The 27,519-nt window shown below is 36.1% G+C and overlaps 1 protein-coding gene across 2 annotated transcripts; it reads right to left on the bottom strand.

Moving 5' to 3' along the window:
• Positions 1–26,566, bottom strand: LOC100740550 (transcription factor SPT20 homolog). 2 transcript variants are annotated; one of them, XM_024370229.2, is made up of 3 exons: positions 26,456–26,566; positions 4,125–5,325; positions 1–4,040 (listed from the first exon to the last, which is right to left on the bottom strand). In XM_024370229.2, the coding sequence occupies exons 1-3, from the start codon at positions 26,471–26,473 to the stop codon at positions 3,640–3,642; spliced, it is 1,620 nt and encodes a 539-aa protein (XP_024225997.1). In that variant the 5' UTR covers positions 26,474–26,566; the 3' UTR covers positions 1–3,639. The 2 variants fall into 2 exon arrangements, with proteins under 2 accessions (XP_024225997.1, XP_012245442.1); XM_012390019.3 differs by having other exon boundaries at positions 1–5,325.
• Positions 26,567–27,519: the final 953 nt, after the last annotated feature.

Genomic DNA, 27,519 nt, shown 5'->3' with positions numbered 1-27,519 from the left:
AAAAGGCACAATAATTTTTTTGTTACGATACATTTTTCTTTCGATCACGTTTACAAATATAAAAACAACTATAAACGTACGTGGGGCGTGTTCCCTACCGACCTAGTAGTACTGAATCGGATAAATCACTAAGTAGCCGCTAGTTATATTAATGCTAACGAGAAAAAATATTTACAATGTGAGTAAGGAAGTGCATATTGACACTTCTGCACGGTACCACCAACAAGAAAAAGCTAGAAGTACACCGTTATGTTACGTAATTATGCTAGATCTGTGTTCATTTTCCTGAACTGCCCTACCCTTACAGCCTATCGATGTACATTACGAAGACTAACACATTTCATTTGTCTTATGAAAAAGAATACGTTCGATATTAATGTGACTCAAAGCATCATATTTTTTTCGGCAAGAGAAGCACATTTCTACATTTTGCTACGAAAAGAAGGAATCGTATTATATCATCCACTAGGAAAACTAATGTGATTTAAAAAAAAAAAGGTAGCATATTTTCCTTGTAGCGATAAAAAGCCATTTGCCACAAAAACCAACACATTTAGTTAACAATACAATGTATTAGTTTCTCTTGGGAAAATCTAAATATCCTACTATTTGTAACAAAAGATGAAATGTGCTCTTTTTCTTGGATGCTATGTTACTTTTAGTAAGACAAGTGAAATATGCTATTCTTTTGTAACGCACACCGCTATTTCCTGCTCGAGTGCCCAACTATAAAATCCTCTTCCTCCGTTTTTACTTACTCTTTGTTCAAGCTTACCGCTAATAAATAGATACGATAAATATAACGAACTTGACAATCGTCGACCTGGCGTCGCGTACCGGAGAAAGTAATTCGTAAAAGTGCCAAGTGTTACCAATATATGCATCGAGTTGAACCTTTCGATGCGTGTGAAACGTTTTCACGTGATCCACGCCAATCCACGCCTCTCGATCTACGATCGCACCACGTGTTTCCACGGGCATACGTGCGCATAGCTTTCCACGGAATCAAGTCGTAGGACGCGTTAGATTTGAATCGATTCTCACACTTACGACAGGGAATGCAAATAGAAAGTTCGTTCAGTCCGAGTAGAATGTCTCTGTGCGGCGAGCCACGCCAATGAAAGTATGCTACAGTTCTCCATAGAAGGCACCGGATTAATCTCTCAGTCCGGGCACGCTTGCAAAATTTGCCATAATCATTGCAAAACGATGATTTTGTTCCTGATATGTAGCTGATCTCGCTCGTAATCAAATTGAATTCCAATATTTTAGGAATTGAATGCCGCTAACTGCAGGTGCTGACGGAAATAGTATGATGAACAGGGTGAAAGTCGGACGAGAATTTGGAATTTTATAGAAACGCGGATAGAACACTGACGTTATACGTAATCTTCGAATAGGCCTGCGGATGTTTATGCAAATTCGTATCTTTATGAATAGAACGTAAATGTAGGTACAGAAAGATTTGTCTTGTATTTTAAATATTATACTTTTATATATTTTGTATAATTTGGTATATTATATACATTCTGTATAGTTTTGCATACTAAAATCTTTCGTAAATGCATAAATATCCGTAGCTTAATTAAGAGTATTAAGTTAACACTGGTTTTTAAACGTAGTCAATTTTAGTCAAATTAGTTTGTACTACAATAGAACTTCACTTATTTAATTGACCGAACGCTTGACTGAAACTACTTATTTCAACACGAACTCTTATTATACGAATTCCATTTACGTACGATCAAAAGCTTGGAGCTACTTTCCCAGTTGTAATTCTGATATGCATTTGAAATTAGTATTACACATATCGATAAATATTCTCTCTCTACTTTGATCAATCCTTAACTGAAAACATGTTCAAAGTACTAAAATTTTAGGTTTGTTTTAAATTCTCAAATTCTACGTGACACCTAGTGATTCCAAATTTTTGTTCGTTGTGTAAATAAACTACCCATATTTTGACAAGTTCGTACTATATTAGAGAATTTCAGTTCAAATAAAATATTCCTACTGTAATACTTTTTATAAATTAATATCTCAGGTACATACATCAAATGCCAATTCGATTCATATCGAAAATATAAAGAAAAAAAGAACAATTTTTTCCTCTGGTATAAATAATGACACGTGATCAATAAATCGCGGTTTAGTTTGATTTTGTAATTAATTCATCGTCGACTTTTTACGTATTTCCTATGAGTCATTTCCCTGGGAAACGCTGTCTCTAAGTGATTAAACTTAGCGCCGTTATTACGACAGCAAATGTTTATCCGGTTCGATCATACAGATCGGTGTTCTATAATGAAATCAGCGAGTACGTAGGTCGGAATTCTATTCAAAATGATCGTGTGCACACGATGAATAATTCTGGTCACGACGTCTGGAATCTGTGCGGTGTAGCATGTTACCGTACGAATTGACGCGGCACGGCGCGGCGGCGAGAAATTACTATGGTAATGTGTTTAGTGTGCGTGAGTATTGCGTCAGGTCATTGACTTTCACTCTCTAAAGATAGTCGTTCTAGACTACGAAAAAGTACTTCCGATGTTGATCTCGAAATTGGTTTGATATCTTTGCAGAAATTTTGCTATTAGAATAACAAATTATCGTTAAATTGATATTTACTATCGATGTTGTATGTAATGTTAGTCATTATCTGCTTGGGTTGTTAGAATTTGCATCGTTATGAAATAAACAAATTTTGAGTAACCAGAATTGGAAAATTGTTTTGTGCAAGTTAGAACGAGAGTAAAATTGTAAGGTCTCCGTGTACGGAATGTTAGAATGTTATATGTTAATTTTGAATACTAGTTCTATCACAGATTGAGTCTCAGGGTAATGTCGATGTTCAGCGAAGTACCTTGGTCGATATCGTCAATGTTGTGCGTTTATGTAAAAATTCTGTTATTTCGCCGTTAACGTCTAGCGCGAGAAGAGCTTTGACACTCGTGTTTTATGCACGTGCTACTTTTTGTACAGAATTCTTTCGTTTCAGAAGCATAGTGAATTTAGCAAAATTTAGTATACATACATTATATAATTGCAATTACTGTGTTAGAAATAAATAAATAATGTTTTCAAATTTCGCTACATTCTGAACGCCACAAAGCATTAATATAAATTATTTAAAAGGACGATAAATTCTCTTGTCAGTGATGAATATTAATAAATATTCAATATACTCAATCATTCCTATACATTAAAAAATCCTAAAATTATACAATGTATGCACCAAATATTATAGCAAAAGATTTCAGTGAAAGTTAATAAATCATCAAGGTCGTAATAAGAAAAGAAATTGCCACAACTCAACTAGTAATAAAAAGTAAAACACGACGTAAGTAATAATTTCTACACACAACCTACAATATCCTACGCATAAAAACAAACCAGATTATTCGATCAATTGCTACGTCGTAAAAAAAGTCGTGATTGCCCCTCGATAACCTTGAACGAAACATTGGGTATCGTGCACGATCGATTAAATCCCGGATACGCACGCGCCAGGCCCACTGACAGGACCATCTCGTTATTAAAGTGCCGCGGGTGGTCCGAACACGTAATCGGATAGTATAAAAAGTTGAGAATGGGTACCCTATAAAGAATTTAAAAAAAAGACTCGCAGGCTAGATGGAATCAGTAACGAGAGGCCCGAAGATAGTGATCGAGCTGACCTACGGAGAGAGGTGCACTGGCAGCGCTGGAGGACCTCGCAGGGGCGACGTAGTAGAACGACTGTGGTTGCGTCTGAGACTCGAGCAGCTGAAGCCTATGCGACTGAGCGGATTGTTGTTGTTGTTGCTGTTGTTGCTGCTGTTGCTGACGTCTTTGTTGTTGAGCGTAGAGCTGCTGTGATTGTTGCAGCAGTTGGGCTTGCTGCTTCCTGTACAGCACTTCCTGGGGTTGGCTGATAGCTGCTGCGGGGGCGGATTGAGCCGACTGGGTTGCCGGTTGCTTATAAAGCGGGGACTGACGCTGGGGCTGCTGGGGCTGAAGCTGCTGCAGCTGCTGGAGTCCAAGGTAGGACTGGGGCTGGGCTACGAACGGTTGGAGTTTGTGACTTAGGGTGAAGTCACCCACGGTTTGGGGTAGCGTTTGATAAAGTTGGGTATTGTACTGACCGGTAGCGGGATCGTAAACGAGCTCCGACTGGTAGATGGGGTCGGCGGCGGAGGCGGTGATCGGCGATTGACCGGCTAATTTTACTTTCGATGGTTGGGACGATGGTTGAACGGGCTTAGGGCTGGCTACGCCGACGGTGTTCACGTAACGCTCGAGCTCGGCGGCAAAGTCAAGGTGAGATGTGCTAGATGCGGTCGTGCTGCGCAGATTAGGCGATACAGTGACGGCCGAGGGACGGGTGTACGCTAATGCTGGACGCTCGGTGCTACTAGGGGACACATATTGGGCAGCGACTTGTGCAACGTGGGGTCGGGGAGTGATTGCGACCGATTGCGGCTTTGGGTGACGGGCGACTGGGCGGCGAGTCGTCGTTTCGAGGGTTTGATACGCTGTCGATGATACTGTAGGCTGGGCACGGAGAATGGGCGATGCTGTGCTCTGATATTGGGTCGTCGAGGAAGCTAATCTGTAGAGAGCAGGACTGGCCGTGGGCGATGGCTCGTAAAGAGCTGTCGACGGTGTGACTTGAACGTAGGTCGGCTGTTGAGCCGTTCTGTAAGCATTTGGTCTTAACTGCGATGGCTTAACGAGGTCTTCATCGCCCAACTCTTGACTAGCATCGTCGTCTAATTGATATTGCGTTTGAAAGATCGTCGTGGGTGCTCGCGTGGTAGGTTGTTGATATGCTGGCCTCGATGATACTGGTCTTGGTATTGGCCTCACGGATGGATAGTTAGCTGGTCCAGAGATATCGTCTTCTTCTTGCTTGTCGGCAAGATCGTCTTCGTCATCCTTTGGTGCATTTGGATCGCAAGGATTGCCGGATACGTAGGTGAACTCTCTTTTATTACCATCAGGATCGATGTAACCGTATTTACCGCGCACTACGCAATCGGTTCCACGAGTTTCCTCCTTGAACGAACCATCGGCTGCCTCGTAGCCGAAAGTGAAAGATCCGTCGTCGTTGACCTTGTTGTAATTGCGAATGGTCTGGACTGGTGGTGGCTTGGATGAGTGCAGAGCGTCCTTCGAACGTGGCGAAGGAAGGGCACGAGTACGTGGTTGGTAGACTGCTGGGTTATAATCGTCTTCAGCCGCCTGACTGTCGTCTTCTTCATAATAAACTTGCGGTTCTGCAATACGAGGCCGGATCTCCACTCGCTTTGCTTCTATTAGCAGCAGAAAGCATAATGGGATTACCTGGAAATCCAAATTACATTAGTTAGTGTAATCGTTATGTATACTGTCTCATTTATAACTTTAAAGTAATAATAACTAAACTACAATAACTATGAGATATATGAAATTCTTTTAATGTGCAAAAGATATTGACGAATCGAATTCCTTGCGTAATGTCGCAAAGAAAGTTTTGAAGAATTTTCAACACTATTTCAAATCCCAAAAAATGCACGAAGCAAAAAGGCATAGATCGACGTTCAGTTATTATGCAAACTATACTGCAGGCAAACATGATTTTAAATTTATTTTAATCTTCTTAACACAATTTTGGTAAAGAAACTGAGATATTCAAACAGGCATGTCATATGTTATAATTTAATATTATTACAACAGTCTTAGAGATCAGGATATCGTTAATATCTCTTTTTATCAGAAATGTTTGCAAACCACTTATAAATCAAACCTCTTTCTGCCACGAATCTCACTTAGGTATTTTCATTTTGCGAACGCATACAAATCTTCGCTTGATCATAATTTTTCTAATTACCATTAAAACAGCGCACGTAATATCATACTCATTCGTTGTAAGCAACACGCTATCAGTCTATTAATATAATCGTCTCTGTTCCAGTCGGCAATTACTCTAATAGATACGCGTTACGAAAAGACGTTTCTAAGTAGTATAAGACGACAAGTAGAAAGGGACGTTATACAGCAGACAGGCCGCTAGAAGCAAATGCAGGATTTGATCGCGGTAGAGGAGGAAAACTTTTATCACGTCACGCTAGTCGTAATCAAAATTGTTGGATTAGAATGTCGGCAGACCAGGCCGTTATTCTAGTTTCCAAGCACGAAACCGGATCTGCATCGGGGTACGGTTTATAGTCAATAGGAAGCAGAAGATGGCGAAGAGAGAGTGAGTTTCGCGGATCGGTGAACTCGAGTACGCGCGAATGGTATGTGCAGCAAAATTCCTTATCGCTCGCTCGAACCAGCCCGACGTTACCGAACCATTTGCCATGTGCCGAGCAGCCCAGGAAGAAAAGTACTATGGCGAGCTCCATGCAATGTTATGGTATATGGAATTACCATTCGTCCACGCGATTTACCGTATTATGAGGTAGAATATACAGAAACGTTGCTTTATTATGGAAAGTAGTGGAATCGTTCGTGGACGTTGGAATTTCATATGCTGATCGTTTTCACTGGAAAATTCTCTTTACTCCCTTTTAGTTTCCTTCATTGCTGGACGATTTAAAATGGAAATGTTGTTTCACGGGTGTCTATTTTTACTGATTCTTTGCCTGTATTTTATCATAAGTTGTCAACGTTGATATTTAAGCCTTCGTAGTATTCTTAAAATTCCGTTTCGTTTATCTTAATTTTGTTTAATATTCTAGACTCTCAAAAATTCAGAAAACGTTTCTAGTTTGTTGTTCAACAGATTTTTAACTTTATCATAGTGTAGCTCGAAGGAGACTCGAACAAGCTATCTAATATATCTGGTACTATAAATTTTATATCTTAAATTTCATCATATATAACAGAGTTAATGATGTTTGTTTCTTGTAAGAAGTTGAAAATATGTACCTTTTTTTTTATATTTGATAGCAGAAATGCGAAAAATCATGATGATATAGAGGTAATAATTTTCGAAATGGTTGATTCTGAATTCTTCGTCATTATATTATACTATCAAAGAATCTTATTACATGCAATAAAGATAGTTTGAAGATTATAGATCACTAGAAGATAATTCACTAATACCCAAATTAGGTATAATACCTTCTGTGTAACTTTTATACGATGAACGTGCGTGTGACATGTAATGAATTTCTTTATATCTTCTGTAAAAGCTTATTATGTGCGTACATTAAGGTCAATTTCTTTGACATACTCAATTGTGCGGAAACATCGTGTCCATAATGATATAGAAACAGCGATAGTTGATTTGGGTCGACGCGATCGGTAGGAAACAGATTCGACAGAATTTCAGGCGTTTCTGCTCGTGAGAAATCACGTTCTTGTAAAATATGGAAAGCTTTGATTTATTGCATAACGTTGTCTTGCATTCGCTATACAGTAATTCAAGAAAGCAGATAGCGGTTCGTAAAACACGTTGTCGGAGGCGGGTTGAGAGATGGAAACGTGGGCAAAGATATCTACAAAGACAGTAGATTTAAAAATATAAGCGAATAACCGCTCATTCTATGGGCACAGTGCAGTAAAAGCATGAATAAAATTAATGCGACTATCCAGAAAAAGGTACACGTATTCATATTTATTTTACCACAAGGTATTTTGAAACACTTAAAACTTGTATCGGATGAATGGTTTTTAAATGCAATGACCAGTATATTGGTATTAATAATTTCAGACATTTCTGTAACAGGTGTGTGGTAACTGGACGATTATGAATACCTAAATCAACAACTAGTTTTCTTGAATAAAAACAGGAAAGGTTTGGAGCAAAGTGATCGTATTACTTTACAAGTCTTTAAAATACGCGTTTAACATTTTCCCACAGACATTCGTAATATTGCAATTAAAATACCAAAACGAGAAACATGTTTCAAACAATAAAAACTCTGCAATCGCGTCATTGCGATGCTAAAGGCGTAATAAAATAAGAAAGCCTTGAAACGTTCCGTCAAACGATTTCTACGACACAAAATACTTGTTTGAAAGAATTTGGAACGCTGACGAAACACAAAACGACCAGGATAAATTGCTAATCCCCTCGAGGGAAACTAATAATAATCTCGATTCTCTTCCCGTCACGTTTCTGCATTCTCATTTCCATGTCGTCTACCGATACGTGGTTCGCTTTCCTTGTAATACTTTTCACCCGTAACTGATTCATCATCGAGAGAATTTTCCTATTATGAGGAGGATTTCCCATGCGCGTTGAGCTGACCGTACGTCCTTATGACAAGACGTGGTCTCGACTTCCGGTAGAACCACTCGGTGGGAACCGCCCCAGCTCATACGTGTTACGTAATTTTTACTACTCGGTTGACCCGAATACGGGGCGAGGCAGGATTATAGCAGCGCAGCGTGGTTACCGTGAGAGATTCAGATTCAGAGCGTCGTAACTCGCCTCTGTTTCGCTACACCATCGCTTCTGGATCTCCTTGAACCGAACCGAGAGCAAATGCTCGCACAAAACAGCCGCACCACGCCTCGCGACGACCCACAGGAAACGCTCGATACACCACTGTCACTTTTAAACGCTCGTTCGCTTGTACACGAAATGCGCCTAACCTACGGCGATTTTCGCGACATTCTCTTTTAGATGCTATAGCAGCGGGCTTCGCCTCTCAACGGGTGGCGCATTAATTAAATTGTATCCGCCAAAGAAGGTGATCAGTTTGTCAGATATATTTCATTCCACATCGATTAGCTGTCATGGATATCATGGTTCCAGTTATTCTGCTGATCCAAATAAGAGAAATAAAAAAAAAAGATTTTTTATCAGTGAATTTGGCAATAGCCAGTAGTAGAATGAAAGAAAAAAGGTAATGATCGATAAGGTGGCGTCAGTCTGAAGTTACACATTTGAATTAATTCTAATAATTGAATTAATTCTTAGTATGATATATATACTAAGAATGCACATAAAGCAGTTAATGGATCAAGTAGATCTTAAGATATCGTAGAAGTCATGTCAAAAAACATGCTTTTGAGAAAATCGTTTAAACAATCTTGTCTCGTCTTTCAAACATACATAACATCAACAAAAATAATTTTTTAAGTTTAGATATAGGGTTTCACAGGTGTATTTCTAAAATCGTATTTTTTTTAAATACGTGAAATGAAGGTGCCTTTTTAATATGCATTTTTCAATGATGATTTGTGAAAAGGAATTTCATTTCAACTATTGATTAATGAATAAGCTTCAAGTCGAAGAGTTATAAAAATTAATGCTTTAATCTTGGAATACGATTGGATATAAAATACATTGATTTCTTTTTGAATTCTTTCTTTTCTTCAGAAAATTACGAAAGATAACATTCGAGTGCCCCTTTTTCATAGCTTTTTAAACTAAGCATCGATTGAATAATATTAGTAGAAAAACTGACCAATCATCATTTCGACAGGAAACCACGAACTTTTTACACGCGGCATTTTGTAAACGCTATACTTGTTTACATTACCACCATGTCTCTCCTTGTTATGATAATTACACTCTGTTTGCTTGAACTCAATTTCTACGTTGAAACTGCTGCACGATCATCTACAGGAAGTGTTGTCGTTTCAACTATCACTTTCAATGGTTACATAGACTTCACAACGCCCGTAACTAGAATTTCTATCGTTTTTAATTATCGTATCAAATCCAACGTCTTTTCTCTCTTCTTGTTTTATCCTTTCTATCACAGCGGTATATAATTTTCTCTTTAAAAGTAATTTCCCACTAGAATGCATTTTTATTGTTATTTATTATTTTCTACGAACGTTAATCATACAACAAGCATCTGTATACAATGTAGCTAAATTTCGAACGATCATAATCGGAACGACATATTAAATTAAGAAACCAACATTAACTATTGATGTGTATATTTTATGTGTGATTATGTTTTATTAAACATAGAGCACGGATTTCTAATATGTACGTGTTCTACGTATCAAGTTTCCATTACGTAGAAACGTATCAGCGTATAAAATTACGCGATGCCTTGTTTTGGCATGTTGCGGTATGTAGAACCGGTGTAGAACCGACATAAGAGAAAATTCTTGCATAAAAACGCGTTACACGCCTTCGTGGAGCTCATAGAAAGTGATGCCGGTTTAATTATCTCCTTTGATATTTATGCATACCAGGAAGGTTACGTTTTTCAGATAACACACTCGAAAGAAAGTTGTTTCTTTGTTAACTTGAACGTTTGCTATTTCATCTTGTTTCGTGACGCTACAAGTTATTAATTACGCTTGCACGAAGGCAACCAGGCAATTTGCTTAACAATCTAGCGATATTTATTGCACTATTCCGTATTGTAGTTACTCTTACGCATGTTGTACATTCTAATGCAGAGTTAGGTAACTTCGTTGAGTAATTTTGTAGTTTAAATAAAATTAAGTTTGCAAATAGTATTTTATAGTAAAATCATTATAGTTTTATCAAACACTTCATTGTTTTTCGTTATCATCATTTCAACATTTTACGTTTCTTCTTTAATATCTTTTTCTTCAAGCAAATATCAGATAATATCATCATGTAATCTTTAATACTTCAACATTTTTAAAACAATTCTTCATCATAATCTGATATTCTAGTATCACATTATCTACAAAATTTTCAAGTGATCTCGGTCTCATTCTTCTCTCAAACTTTCAAATTCCATCTAGCTACGAGTCCACGTCATTTCCTTTTTTAACTCCAGCATCGCACAAAACAAAATATAGAGGACAAAACAGAGTGAAGTTCAAGCAAATCGAACGACACAGATCCTTTCTTCGGATCAACGAAATCGTCCTATTTTCACTTTCCTGCAGTTAAGGTTCAGAACACACAACCACAAAATTATTGCAGCATGAAATTACTGGAACCTTGTCCGTTCGAACGTGACCTAGTAAAATTTTACTATCGAATATCGGCGATTTAAACAAACTAACAAGAATAGAGACAGTGAAATATCGGACATTTCTCGAAACATTTGAACAGGATGGAATTGCGTGTCGACGACGACAACAACAACAACAACAACAACGACAACGACGACGACAACGACAACGACGACGACAACGACAACGACAACGACAACGACAACGACAAGGACAACGACAACAACGACGACGACGACGAGAACAACGACAACGACAACGACGACAACGACAACGACAACGACAACGACGACGATAACATCGGTGTCGATGACTCGGTGATCGGCGGTGATCCAGCGACCGAAGGAATATTCGAGACGCAGTTGGCACACAGCTCGTCCTTGAGACAGGGAGGTACGTCGTTACGGGACTTTCGAACGATACGGTATGCACCATGCTCTCTTGGGCGTGCGCCGATTAATTTCCAGTCGACCCGTGATAAAATGCGGTTATTCTTTCCTTGCGTTCATAAACCCTGCGAACGTGCTCCCCACCAAACCAAATCCACACAGTCGATGTACACGTGTGATAAATCGTGTCTTTCGCAAGATCGCGTCAGGGAGAAAATCGAAGGTTACCTTCGACTGATCTGGTGAAGCTCTGCTTGGTCACGGACCTGGTTATGGAGCAAAGAGACTTTTATGTAACGCAGAATTTGCGGTTGCACGATAATTTTGTGGCAATGGTATTTAAGAATACTTTGATTTGGACGGTGCATATATTGTGGGGTAAATGTGTGTGTGTGTCGCGTGTATGAAAGGTCATGTGTGAGAGAAAAAGTTGAATACAAAAGATAAGCTTGAAAGAGCGATGGTGATGTGTGAATTAAGATTTCTCAATAACGATGTTGAAACAAACATAAATTTAGGAATTTAAGGTGAAATTAAGATATGAAATAGTACGTCAACGTGATAAATGGTGTTTCGATTCTATTCAAATGACAGAAAATTATTCGTTATCTTTTTCAGACCTATGCTTTCTTTTACAACAGTAAATTCTGCTTTAAGCTGACTGTTTCTTAACAAGCTAGCCAACTAGAAAATAGCACATAGTATATTATAAAATAAAAATACATTTGTAGCAAGATATAAAAAAAATGTTTTACAAATTATTGAAATCCAAGAGTAATGATAATAATAACTTAAAATTATTCTTGAATTAATTTGTATTAATTTATATTAAGGCACCAAGCGTATTTCATTTCATTTATAATAAAATATCTAAATTATTATTACAAGTTTTCAATAATTTAATAATACATTCAATGATATACGTGTATGTTACTATAAGAAAAGATTTATGTGCTTATCTTTCCATGGTTTGATTGAAATTTCCGTCCTATGTGCTATTTTTGAACAAATATACATGAAACACATAAGCAAGTTTTATTAAAAGTTGATACAATGCATTTCACTTTTCCTTCGTCAAAGACTATAATTTCCCACGACCATTTTCCTCTTGTAGGATAGTTAATTACAGTTCACAAATCACAAATAGACTAACGCGAATTAAATTTTCTCGCTGTAATTTGTCGGAAGGCGGCGATTATATTGTAAAAGGATCTATACTTTTCCAAGAATCAATTTAGAAGTACCTACTCTTAGGAAACACTTACTGTTGAGATCTCTCGCTCCACTAAACGTAGAACGCTTTTTTAAAAGAAAATCTTATATAGATGACATATATGTCTAATATAGGTCTAATAAATGATACATGCTCGTGAAGCTAAACCTTAAAGTTCTTGATAAGTAGTCCACTTAGTTCTTTGAGGTGAATTTTTTTGAGTTAAACATGATAATATACTAGTTCTACGGAATATAACACTCAAACTGAAAAAAAGAGAGAAATATGTGGAGCTGAAATCTGAAAGTATGGAATCATTTATCAAATCGTATTTATGTATATTGAATCGCCTGCTAATTGTATGACTAATTAGGAATGAATTATGAATTATGAATGCAGATATTAATTGTAACAGCCATGCTTCGTAATAAATCAAATTTATAATTCCATAAAAAATTATAAATTTCTACATATTGATAAAACTCACGTACGATTATCATAAATTCACTAAAGTATTCAGAAACTTATGGTCAATACATCATTCAGACAAGATTAATTATCCATTAAAATTACAATTATTTATTTAAGTAACGTACGATAATTAGAAAATTATTCTAATGTGTTTCTAATCTCTCTTTTTAATTTCCCTTCAAATCTCTAAATAATATATTATCCGCACAAAAAGTTCAAGAAACTTCAAAAAATGTCAATACCCTGGAACTAAGCAACTCCATATTGAAACGTTTACGTCGAAACAGAAACGATCGAAGCTAGAAAATTAGAGAGAAAGGCTGTTGGAATATGAAGCTAAATAGCCAAGGATGACCTAATTTTTCATCGATCGTTTTCATTATCGAGTTAATCATCGGTCAGGACTTGATTAAAGTCACATGAAATCAGGAGAGCTCGATACGTCATCGTTATTATCAAGATTGAAGCTGGCTGTATCTTGTGGCCTCGCTCACTGACAGGGTGTACGCTAGCGAATACTAGTGTATAGTCTAATGACTCTGTATCTGGTCTGGAAAATCGTGACGCGGAGGCAGGCCTCTATATAATCAGCGCTAGAACATGCCAGTCACATACAGTGAGAGGTACGAACACATTCGGTCGGTCTGGTTGGAGGCAATTGGTCCTGGTCTACCACGCCTTGTCTGAGCCCCCTAGCTCTGACTTTCCAGAGAAAGGAAGAACAGCATTACCTTCGCGTAAACCTGTCTTATTTTAAAATACTCCTACGAAAGCGAACGTTATAGCTAAGCTACAACGTAGATATCTGTAGTTTGCCGGTTAGCTGTCGTCTCTTAAGATATGAAGATATGAGACAAAATGATGTTAATAGAAGGAAAGATCGTTGCGATCGCTTGGAGGAATGAAATTCTTGGGTTTCGCAATAGTTTGAAGGAAATGCCAAGGTTGCCATATACGAAAAAGTGGAAAGGAATTGAGAAAACACGAGAAAAGAGAAGAAAACATGAGGTCACATAAGAAAACATAAGAAAACATGAGAAAACGTAAAACATAAAACGACGTATAATCCGGATAAATTAATTCAGATATGTTTATAATGTTCCTAAAATGATACTTGCAAAATAGGTTTATTATCTTTTGTGTCTTGTCTAACGTTGAAAAAGAATCTCAAGTGTGAACAAAATGTGAAAATATTCAAATTGATATACAAGATTTGTCGTTTCAGTTTCATGTATACCTTTCTGAAACATTACAAATCTTGTTAAAACATTACACGTTGTTTGATAAAATAAGAGTAAAATTGGAACATAAATGTTCCAGGACCGCAACAGATTGAGGTTTCAAGTCTCTGTTCATATTTCTGTCATTTTGCTGATAATCACACCCGAAATTAGTATTAATTCAAACTTCTGACTGCGTTTACGATTTCGTTCTATCGTAGTCTGAACAGACAAGGATAAAGTCGTGGAAACATTGTGTTTCGATAGTCGAACGACAGTCGTCGAACTACATATATCTCAGCTACTAGGAATTATCTAACGTCATCAAGTAAATGATTTAATTAGTTGCACGATGATTTCATTCACTACTAGTCGACAAGGCATTAGATAGAATGTATTCGTCGGTTGTTTACCACTCGCAATAGAAAACGTCACTCAACGTGCATAGTCTATCGTCTCAAGTCGGCCGATTTCTAATCGTTGAATGATTCAAAAGTATTTACATTTGCATAGCCAGTGATCTATAAGTGTTCAATGATTATATCTCAATTTGTACGTCACTTTTCCTTCGAAGTAACGAATAATGAAACGTAATATTGTTCTCTTGAAAAAAATGAGAAAAGGTTTGTTGGTTTTAAGAGAAGATAAATTTGTGTTTCATGTTTTATGAAATCCATCTTACAATTTCATGAAAATTCCAAGTTTAATGTTGCTGTCAGAGGTGTTGGTATAGTTAGGGTTGTCTTGATTTCTACCAATGGACGTACAGAAAGAGAAAGAATGTGGTATTGGTTAGATCGATCGGTTCTAAACTACTCTTTCGAAAGTAAAAGTTAGTTCCTTGAGGAAGGTAGTAGCTGGAAGCAGTGTTCTTATTTACTGCAATCGCTTCAATTTATTTTTGTACCACCCGCTTTGCAGCATAAGACGAAAGATATATTGTTCGGAATATTACACACTTTCTTCTTGTATCATTGTTGTTAAAGTACGCGCCTAGGAATCAAGAGATGTCCGTATTTCCTTGGAGAATCAAGAACTAAGATCGAGACACATAATCTGATAATAAGATGATAATCTGATACAAGTACAATGAACTGCCAAATCTCTTCGGTTGAAGTATAACTTAATTCTATTTCTGATAGTGACATGAAGAGTTTTTAAACATAAATATTTCTATACAAATACAAAATATATTACAGAAAAAGGATATTATTTTATTAATTACAAAATAGAAAATAATAGGTCTTGTGTTTTTTTTGCAGTTATCTCTGCAGCATCGATTGGTCTATGTTTTACTCCATAAAAATATGCTCAGTAGTGTATTGTTTCTCGCGTTTCATTATATGGATAATGGATTTATTGAAATTAATAAAGAGAAGAATGATATAAATAAAGTAAGAAGTGATTGCAATGTTTCTATACAATTGTACGATACTTTCTCTTATTAGCACTATTCATTAGTATAGAATACTACTTGTTAGTATTTTAAAAAATGGTACGCTTTCATTTTCGTCTTGAAAAGAGAAAGTATCATTTTTAATTAATATCGAAAATGATATGACTTCGATAAAATTAATTAATTTTAGAATCTTCTAAACAGTATGAACGTAACTAAGGAAATCTTCGAAGAATATTCAGCGAATTAATTGAAGAAAAAGACATTGTTCCATCGTACATCAAACAGAAACGGTAGAATATGGCATAACGTTATTGTGTGATTGTAATCTGTGGAGGATGTTACCTTCGCGATTATCATTTCCTGGATCGATAGTATCGTGATAATCTTAGGCATCAATTCTGAAACAACAGGTTGACAATGACGTAGACGGCGGTACCAAGGAATGGTCGCTTTCACGGTGAAGGTAAGCCGTTGCTTTTAGAAAAAAAAATCTGTTAACCGGTCACATTTTCAGAATTGCATTCTTCGTCATACTGAGTCTCTAAATATATCTAGTATGCAACGTAGTGACTAGCAGTATACGTAACGCGTATCTGATCTGGATCCAGCCAGCGGAGCCTTGCTTTTGATTATATTGCGTTTCTAAGGAGGAAGTAGTTAAAATGTCTCGAGCACACTTTCTTCACCCGTATTTCCGTAGCGGAAGCTGGGCACACGATCGATGATTCGTTTTTAGATTAATCTACTACCTGCTGGCGTGTTCTAATTAGCCGACTGATGTGGTGAATGGTCGCTGGGTTATGTCAGAATCGTGTTAATCGTAATGGAAATTGGTAACGAATGATAGAAGCGTTCGAGGAAAGTGGATAAATTATAAGGTTTATTAATAAGGTAATAACAAGGCAATGAAGGTAATAAGACGTTTGTGGATATAAATAAATGTGGGAAATGTTGGAATCAGAGAAGGAGACAAAGTCAACGTTTTTCGTTAAAAGATTCGAAGATTTTAGAATTTAGTTGAATTTTACAGAATCCTCTAGAATTTACAAAATTTTTAACTTTAATAGACTTTATCAGAATTCTCAGGGATTTACTGAAGTTCTTTAGAATTCCACACAATTTGTTGCAATTTGTTAAAGTTTGTTAGAATTCGCTAAAATTTGTCGAAATTCGCTAGAATTTGCCAAAATTTGTCAAGACAAAGGAAGTATTCAGTGTTTCTTGTATGGAGTCATTTTAGCAAATAGTTATATGCAAAAAACGAAATAAATTCAAGAAATTGCGTTTATGAATAACATATAGTCCAGTAAAAAAAATGCACAGCATTACAATGTTTAATGATTATGCCCTGAATCAATTTTTATTTTAAACGTTTATACACGTTTCCGTGTACGAATATTTATTAATGGTAATAGGATTTCCATATCCTTTTACCTCTCAAAGGAAAATTAATGCGCGAGTGAGCATAGAATTCGACCTTGCTGATCCAGTTTCTTCTCATGTACTTGGAACGCACTGAATCATTGTTAAATAGTCATTATGTTTATGTACGCTAACAGACGATTAAGCAAAATAACGAATAATAATCTCGTAAAGTGTTTTTAAAAACGAATTCACTACAGTGTTACTTTCTGTGTTGCCTACTTCAAGTGATTAAATCTATCTAATAATGAAAGGAATAAATAACCCGCTGATATAATTGAATAACGGTCTGATGCAACTGCGATGACTATGATGCTGTGTTAGATGCTTAGATGAGTCAAAGGCTATGCTTCAAGGTTTCGTTCTGGTTCTGAGGCATGAATAACATTTATACTTCCGTGTAATATTAATTTCTCTCGAGATGAGAGAAACACTACACTGAGAAACGTTTCAATGTTTGAAATCAATGAATGAAAACTTTCAAGTCTTCACCAATTTAATGCGAATGACTCTTCAGAACATAGTTTCCTACATTTAGTATTACTGAAACAATTCTGCAAAGTAGGCAACATCACATTTCTCTTGTTAAAATTTCTCTTCGCTTTTTTCCCTTCGCATGATATCTATCATTTTCATATCCCAAAATCTCTACCAAAATTAGAAAAATGTGAGTCGCTTCAGCCGATATCACAACAAGCCAAATACGCTTCTTGTTATCGTTAAAATTAGCATGACACTCGTGGTTGTCACACACGAGTTGTTCGGACGTATTCAAATAGCTGCCAAAGAAGTTAAGAAAGAAGCGACAGGTGAATAGGCCGTGCAGATTTCTCAAGATCCGTGCGTCCGACGGCTCTCGTACGGCTGTCTTCGACGCGAAAGAGGATGCAAGATGACACGCGTAGTCATCCTGTTTCCCGGCAAAACGTATCCGCCGGAAATAAGGAAGATGTGAAAGGTTTCGCGAACGTTAGTCGAATGCTGCGTACGGCGAATTATTCGCGTCGATGCGAATATTCGAAAGTGCAAAAGAGGCGAACGTTCCCTGGCAGAGAACGAAGGCAGGGCAAAGTAAAATGCGCAGAGAAAAAACGTTTAGACTCTAAATATGGTCTCGAGTGGAACAGTGAGAGTGAACGTGACTCGTTTCGTATGGGCGTTGAGAACGCAGCCATTGGTATGCAACACTGCTATGCCCTTGTCTTATGAACTGTGTCGTCCACAGAATTATTCTGCCACTCGCTTTTTCCTTCGTTTAACCATTGGAAAGCGAATAGCGTATTGAAAAGCCGCGTTGATTAGTTATTGTTAATCATCGTCGTTCTCATTATGCTGTTTTAGTATTGTGGACCTTTCACTGGCGCCGTTATACTATGTATTATATATTATACAATAGGGAAGCTTTAACGAACGTAGTACTCGTTTGATTTGTTTCCCAAGTACGATTTCTGATTTAATTGGAGGCTTAGTGGGCAAAATTGAACAATCATGAGATACATGCGTTAAATTAGAAATATTACAGTGTACTCACTACATAGGATTCATTAGAAGAATATCGTAGGAATTGAGATTCGCTGAGCAGATGTTAGGATTTTCTATAGCGTCGTAAACTTGTCACAGATTATTGGGTAGATAGTGGAATAACAAATGTACACTTAGAAATCAGACCTGGGCAAATTCTATTTGAAATTCATATTCATCTCATATCGTTCTTTTCGATACTGTTGTTTGAAAGTATCGATAATCTCGATGCATGTTTTAAATTATTTCAAGTTTGGCGAAAGAAATAATCGTGAAACTGATGCAACAAAAAGAAGCAATAGTCTATACTCTCTATAGTATGAACTGCAAAGAGAAGGGCGGGAACAAAAACCAGACTCTATCTTGGAGATAATTTGAGATAATTTGAGAAAGAAAATAACATGTCATTTGAAATAATATTTCAAATACCTAACGTAATTTCAAATATGCTCAGGTTTGTTAAATGTAACGTATTATGTAAAGTATCTAAATGCAAGTATAATTGGGATTAAGGGAGAGATCGAAGAACAGGTTAATTCCTTTCTCATGAGATCTCAGAAAGAAAAGTAAACGTAAGATTGCAATGTACGTTGATAAAAATAAAACAAATGTGAAAATGGAGTAAAACACTGTACGAGTTGCCTGTTTTGTTATTTTTTCACACGGTTGATACACAAGAATGTGAGGAGAAATGTGCTATAATTGGAGAAAAATTCCTATCTAGCATCGATTAAGGAAGCACTGGAAAATTAGATAGCGCCCGTTGCACGGGCACTTTGTATAGGCGCGTTACGAATCAACGAAGCATGACTACGTTTAACCCTTGCCTTGGATACAATTTCACTCTTTCACAGTTTCCCACACTTCATTTTGCATTTCGTTTCTCACATTTCACCACCGGTAAGACGTGTCAAAAATTTCTCGTGAGTCAGTTCTCCGGCTTCGACGTCGATTCACTGGTAACTGGCGATGCGTATCTTTATGACAGTAAAAAAGTTTACAGAAGTTTCGATGCCAAAGGAAAGCTTGTATCCTGATTTGAAAGGAGAATGGTGTAAGCTTAATCAGTTTTACGACTCATGATATTGAAAATAGTAGCAAATATCAGAGTTCAGACACGTTTTTACGCGTTTGTTAAAAACATATGATTTGTGAACATCGTGTTACGAAGATGGAATTAAAAACCTATCAAGACCGCAGGAAATCGTAAAAGATTATAACGAATATAACGTACATCCAGCCCATTAAGGATTAAGCAATGAAGAGTTGTATAAACAGAAGATTATTTAAAAAATATAAATAGTGTAACTTATCAGGTCGTGATTATTAAATCGTTAAAGATGAAACGATCGAATTTTTCATAAAATTTCCAAGAAGAGATTTATAATTACAACGTTAAAACATACAATTCAATAATATAAATTATTGGAAAAATGTCGTAAATGAAATATTGCGTTAACGCGATGTTAGCCCTTAATAACGTTAAATAAACTTTTATTTCACACATTTTCATTATTTCGTTCTTGTTAAGAACACTCACGTTATCTACTGTGTTCTCTTAATTTAATCGAATTTAATTCTTATCCAAAAAGATAATAACGCTATTTATCGCTCTTTCACGCTTTCGTAATACTATTTTCGAATCACTCATAATTTCATAGCCTAATAAAACACCTCTAACAATTAATAATTTTCGTTCTGATAACCCTCAGCGATTTTTGCAGCCAAATTCGTGAAAGTTTCGGGGGAGTTAGATGTACTTCATTTAACGCCTAATTAAACCACGAGTCTGGTCGAAGTTTGATGGCTAGACGCAAGATTGAGAAAGTTTACGGTTAGACTGTTAATTAAGGGAATTTGTTATCGCCATACGTTTCTTATGAATACATCGTGCCATATATAATGAACCAAAGTTCCTGCGAGCTTCGGTGTGATACTTTTCGAACAGCCGATTCTTCCTGCACTGAAATATTTTCGCTCTCACTTTTTCTTCGGTCTGGCTGTCTAATGAGCCTGTTCCTGCGAAGGCGTACAAAAACGGGAAAGTCTGTGCTAAAATACCGTTTACTGGAAACTGTTACCGTCTCCGTTTCGCGTCACACCGATACACCGGCGCTTGCCATCGTCTTACAGCTTCCCGACATCCACCAAACTTTCAACATTATTTATTTGTCCTATTTTGTTGAACTTTTAGGTTATTCATCGGTGTTCTTCCCTAATTTCATTAAACACCAACGAATTAGCCTGAATCGTGTCTACGAGAGTTGATCGTAGTGTCCTCCTTACTTGACCATTTCGAAACTGAAGAAAACTAAAGTTTTATCATTTTCTTTCTACCATTTCTGTCTTTCCTCGTTCAATTTAAGATATTTAGTCATTATTTCATAACAGCTTATATAATTATTATATATACAGCTATTCAAAAGAAAGGCAGCACTTGTAGAACGTGTGATATACATTTTGAAATTTTTCTAGCATTATAATGAGACCTGACTATGATGATTATATTCGTACAATTTAAAGATATTTATCACAAGTATATACTTTGCAAAAATCACTAAACATATTTGAATGGTCGACTATTCGTTATATGTAGTAAGCCACTATTCATATTGTATACTGACTTTTTAATTAACTTTATTTATATACTAGCAATAAATATTTTTTAATTGCTACATACATTTCTGGATTTGCTTGAAATTTTATTAATGTAGAATGCGAGATTTTAATCTTCCACGATAATTGATGAACGTCATGCTTTTGGTGTTTTGAGATCAATCGTTTGCCATACGTCACGTTTCAGTTCCAATACAATTTCAAAAAGTTTCGTATAACACACGTAATATATTCATAAGAATTCTTTTCTGATAAATGTTCGAGTACTGTCATCAGCTACGATCTTGAAAAACGAACAGATGCTAAATAGGACATTTGACTAGGGACAACAACATAGGTAACAAATGTTACTAATCTAATTGTAGAATTTCATTAGATCAACGGTTATTTTCTTTCCTGTTGTGCAACGAGAAAAACGATCGTAAACCGGCCTTTAACAACGACCGATTTGCAGCGGACAAGACGACGCTTTTGCCAGTTGTTCGAAGGAAGAATTCGTGTCGTGAGTCGTAGAGAGCGAGCAGCCAACGCTGATGACTGTTTATATCCGAGGAAAGCAACCGAGATTTACCCCTGTATTTGTACGTATTAGCCTCGCTTTCGCAATTTATCGATGGCCAGTTTCTCCGTCATCGGTTTCTACGGAACCAAATCTAGGTCTTGGTGTGACGGGAGAGACAACAGTGGCTCAAAATCGATGGATGGCTGTTATGACACGCGCGTTTCCTTCGCGAACGATGATGTAGTCTCAGGGTGGTGTTTCGTTCGTGCTGACTTTCGTTTCGTTATGTCTTCTTATGTTAATGAGAATCTATAATAAGAATGCTTTCGATGGTGGACGTGTATAAAGTGTAGAGATCGATTATTAATTACCGTGAAGTTGTGCAAATTTATGGGAATATTGCGGTGCGATGTAATTGGACGTTTTGCTGAAAATGGGAGCCTAGCTTTTTCAGTGGTTTTTAATTACCTTCCTCTTTCACAAGGAAAAACTGTGTAGCTGTATCATAAAAAATGTTCTAGAATGTAAATTTCTGTTGCGAGTGGCTTTCGTAAAGCGGTAATTATAAAATTGCAGAGGCGCATAGGTTTTAAGCGTGAAAAATGTTCTCTGTCACGTGGATTTTATGTATCTTTAGAAATTTCATGGTTCGAACGCTTCGGTAATTATTCTTATTCAACTGGCGCTAAGTTTATCAGTTTTGCTAATGATGTATAATAGAACTACACTTCGTATTATTGCAGTAGCGATTTAAGGAATTTCGTTGCGGCTAGAGTGAAAATTTTATCCCACCTACTTACTGAACTGATCTACATGAAAAATCTTTCTTAAATATTTTACACGTGTTTAAAAGAAATTGAAGAAAATTATGCAGAAAGTTCATATTCTTATATTATTTGGTAGAAAGTCACTGGTAGTATTTTATAATCGTGGAATAGAAAACAAGAAGTTTCACTCTTATGGTAACATGCTTCCATGATTTATAGTTATGATTATATGTTCGGTTCGCTAAAGATGCAATAGATGATTAATCTCGAAAATCAGTTCACACGGGATAGCGATCTTTGAAGTTTTAACGAGGTTTATATAATCCCTTAAAGTAGGAATTAAAGCACAAAATGAGTAAAAGTTTAGAATATATGTGTTCCTTCGCGTGATCCATAATAATATTGTACGTATACATATATGGTGCTATCGATTTGACGATGATAAAGAATTAAATTTCCCAGAAGCTGAGTAAAAAGAGTGCATGAAATATTTATAACTTGTAACAGCCAGCTTATTTCGATCGCGCACGTCTACTGTTATTTATGATCGGCCAAACTGAGTAAAACGAAAGTGAAAAGCGTATCGATAGGTTTTCACCGTAGAAATCAATCTATTAAACAATAGCGATACTGTAGCTACATTGAAGACAAAAAGCATGGATAGTATATCGTGATCTAAAGTGAATCTGACATTTAAACGATTTGACGTCCTATATTTTAAAAATCGCTTCACAGAAATCTGTACCATGCTATATACTATTTAGTTGCAATTAAGAATCGAATTCTCATAAAATATTAGCATAGTAGGAGTATATTAAATATAGCAGGCACTCATAAAATACTAGATTTGGCAAGCAAATAAATACGAATATTTTGTTCGTAGAATTCGCCTAAAACATATACTTCTTAGTTCTAAATTAGTATTATTATGTATAAAATTAGGTGTTCGTAAAACTAATGATATTCAAAGTACAAACACAAAGTGATTTTATTTAGATTCTCCAAGATGCTTGTACGCAACGGTTTACTTTATAATAATTGTTAGTTCATAACTGTGTGCTTTGTTCCATTTGCTTGTATTATTGTTGGTGAAGTGGTACTTAAAGATACTGATTAGATTCACGACAATGAGATTAAATAGTAGTTTAGTAACGAAAAAATTTGTAAAATGACAGGTTCGACGCTAAATTGGTGAAAGTAGCTATAATAAAACTCGGCAGTCTGGCAGACAGCTGATCTTGGATCAGTTAGTCTCTTGTTTTCTTTAATACTGTTTCTAACAACTTCACGTAAGTTGGAAGTGTGTGAAAAAATTAGTGTTCCGTTTTTGGTAATAAAATAACCTTGTAAACAAATTAATCACAAATCTGGAAATTCTAGTAGGAGTAGTTCAAGTTACATGTTAAGTATTTAGAATGCAACAGCATATTCTAATAGCCTATAATTGTAATACATAGAATTTAGTCAGTAAACAATAAATAAATTTGTCTATAATTAATCAGTTTACGCATAATAAGATCATCTATAAGTATTTAAATAAGTATACGATACTAACATTTTTCCCAACGCAAAAGTAATCGTATATGAAGACCGAATACCAGAAATGAATTTCAAGCAATAATATTTCTTCTCGTTCGAAGAAACGTTACGGAGAAAAGAAGGTGAAATTGGAAAGTGTTTTACACTGATTTTTCGTACAATTAATTGTTCGATCGCACGGAAGAGGTTCACGATTGGAAACCAGAGTTGATGGAAGTTCTCACAGGAACGAAGAAAGAAGGAACTCTTCTCTTCCTATATAAGAAAAGCGCTTTCCTTAATTACAATTAATTTTCTATAAATAGTAACGCACGAATGAAAGAAACTTTACAATCTTGTAATATTATCTTTGCTCTGTGTACACGACGTTCTGTCATATTAGATAGAAAAAGAATGACTAATGAATGATTAAAGTCATCTGTAAAAGGTGAAGCGAATATAATCATCATTTTTCTTTCCTTCGTGTCATAGAAATATTAATGAAGTTTTTTGATTTCGAAGGATAGCATGTTTCAACCTATTTAGAGTTGCGAATTCTTTTCAATTGAGTTCATAACTACGTGAAATGACGAGTGATAATAACGCAAGAAACAGTCAGGTATAATGAGGGTAATTTCATGAAGTACCTAGGTGAAATTGAAATAGGTGTGAAAAGCGAGGTTTCCTTTGAAGAAAAAATAACCTGCATGTATCACGTGTAAATACATAAGTACGAGGAACATGTACTTGTTCCTACGAGGTCTTTAATTTATTATTGTTTCGCCAAAGTATATTGTAACATAGATTATTCTCCGGTACATGACTGTCTGCAACCACTGTGAGAAAAGTTCAGGCATTTTTCATTCTATAAAAATTCTATGAATCTTAATTATTCTGTGAACCGAGAAAGTATAATATGATAATGATAGAAAACCCAATACGTAATTTATAATTCAGGAATATCAAATAATCGATTTAACGATATTCAAACGAATCACTTTTAGTCAACATGTTTATATTTATATTTAAAGAAACAGAATTACTGAGTAATAATTTTCCCAAAATTTGTGAAATTAAAGAAGATATGTAATAAAACGGAATGTAAAGAAAATAAAGTAAAAGGTTAAAACAAAGTAATTAAAAGCGATGTTACAAATAATACATAGCAATTTCTCAACAAAATCGTACGTTCACGTGGTAATATATCCATCGGCAATGATCAGTTTCGTATCAGATTGCAATTAGTCTTCTTCCTTTCAGTACACGCCAATTTTGAGAAGAGTAATCGTAATATCGCAATCACTTGTTCTCTAATGCATTGATCACTCAACGGTACTCCTTACATGGGGGCGAAAGTCTGTCGAAAGTATTCGAAGCACATTCTGTTGCGTAACTTTTGACAGAAACTAACACTACAAATTTAGAGCAAACACGACGGCGGCATTGAAATCAGTGGCCAACGTAACAGCATCAAAGGTTACGTTGTCAGAATGTGACTAAACTAATTATTTTTCAAAATACACACACGTAGCACACACTTGATTGTGATTTCTTCTACTATTTCTAGAGACCTTGAAATTTTTCACTGTTAGTTGTACTATGATAATCACAAATACAAAAATTGTTAAAAATTATATACGAGAAAATTCATTATATTTGCACACTACACAAAACGATTATAATTGTTAAAAATCAAATACATGAACAGATTCTGAAGCAAACAAAATCATCTATCTATCAAAACAATTAAAAAATTACGATTATACACCTTTTATACGAATGTAAAAGATATCAGCTTCTAGATCTCTACATGGATTAGATAGAAACGATCATTAACTATCTAAAAGAGACCTTTTTTGCAGAATCTAATTGACAGAACAAATTGACAAAAGCCAATTAAACCAAAACCGCCCGTAATGACTCAGAAGTTGGTGTAACGTGAAACTCTAAAAGAAAACTCCATCTAAACAATTGTATCTCTTGAATATTATCTTCAGAACAAGTTATGTTAACCGCATTCTTCAGGATAAGAATACATCCCTTTTAACCGATCTATACACATCCTTTCAAATGATAAATTGGAAAGTAGCTAATTTTATTATATTATGCAACATTCACGCCACTGTTCACTCTACCTAATATTCCTTAGAGTTGGTTGGTAGCCATTTATCGAGAAATAGCTAATGATACGAAGCTTCAATGAACACATTCAATGCAGATCTCAGGTCAAAGAAGAAAATGAGATTATTTTAAGACGTATCAGGAAGAAGTCTAGTCATACGCAAGTTAAATACAAACAATTTCATTCATATCCTACGTTTGTTTCACCGTAAGAAAAGACCAACTAGTTACCTTGATCAACGCGCAAGGTATGTACCAGCAATGTGTCACACGCCCAGTTGATCAAGTCGATGTACACTGTCAATGAAACACCACTGGGACACGTATCGAGCCAGTACATCGGAGGCAACCCCGTGTCAAAGCTCGCGGTAGTAAGAGATGAAGAGATAGCAGAGAAACTATGTAAGTCGTTGTATGTACATACCAAAGATATAATCCTCATGGTGCACGCGTCGCAAACGAGGAGGGTACAAGTAGTCGAGGAACGATCCTACGAGAGTTTCACTGAGAGAGTGCAGTCGTATAGTACGGAGCTCGGTCCTTTATAACCTATACGAACGGTTTTGCTTATAGTGGGGGCTTGCACGGCTAGTAACCGCGTCCTCTTGGACAACGGCGTGAAACAGCCGCAAATTAGATTCTCCAGAGGCCGGGCGACGGCATGGCCATTGCCAAACCACAACGCCACGGGGCCTGACATTGCCAAATTGTATGGGAGTACGTGAACGTAACGTTGCATTATGTGAACGTGCGTGGACACGCGCGGGCGCGAAACGCGTCCGCCTCAGCAAAATATAGGTCGTGCGAGCAAGTCGCGCCGATCGAGAAGAGTGTTTTATAAACGCGAATCGATAATGATCTTCTGTGTTTGCCGGGATGTATGCTTTCATGTAGGCCGCTTTTTCAGTTCTAGCTAAGCCGGCGATTTTTTGTAAAAGCTACAGCACTTGGGTGACAAGACGATTAATAGCGTAACGTTATCTTGTTAAGCTTATATTATTTGCAAATAATATGCTTATCCTGTGTTAGTAATTACATGTTTTTAATGATTAGGCGCATCTAAGTAAATATCTCGTTGCGTAAGTATTACACACAATTAAAGTATTAATAAAAGTCCTGATTGATAAGAAATCTAACAAGCAAGTTTTAAAATGTACACTTTGGTTACAATTTAATTATCGGCTATATGAGAAATTATTGAAACATGAGTAATAGTATCTGATTAATTAAAAGAAATAAATTGTGTTCTAATAACATTTCTCATAATTCGAGCAAATTTCTGTTTTGCATATATCCTAAGAATATGTCGTGTTTTCTAATAGTTCTTATACTTTTAAAATCAGAATGTATCAATATTGATAATATAATTTTAATATCAAATTATTTCTTATTTTATAATATATATATTTCTAAGAAATTCTGGCATATTACGAAACTTATGTCACAAATCGCTTGAAATGCTACACGCATTTATCATCCTAACGCAAT

Source organism: Bombus impatiens, unplaced genomic scaffold, assembly GCF_000188095.3.
Source record: "Bombus impatiens unplaced genomic scaffold, BIMP_2.2 scf_0673, whole genome shotgun sequence".
Classification (NCBI taxonomy): domain Eukaryota; kingdom Metazoa; phylum Arthropoda; class Insecta; order Hymenoptera; family Apidae; genus Bombus; species Bombus impatiens.
The sequence above is the reverse complement of the archived record's forward strand: the minus strand, read 5'-3'. Positions and strand labels throughout refer to the sequence as shown.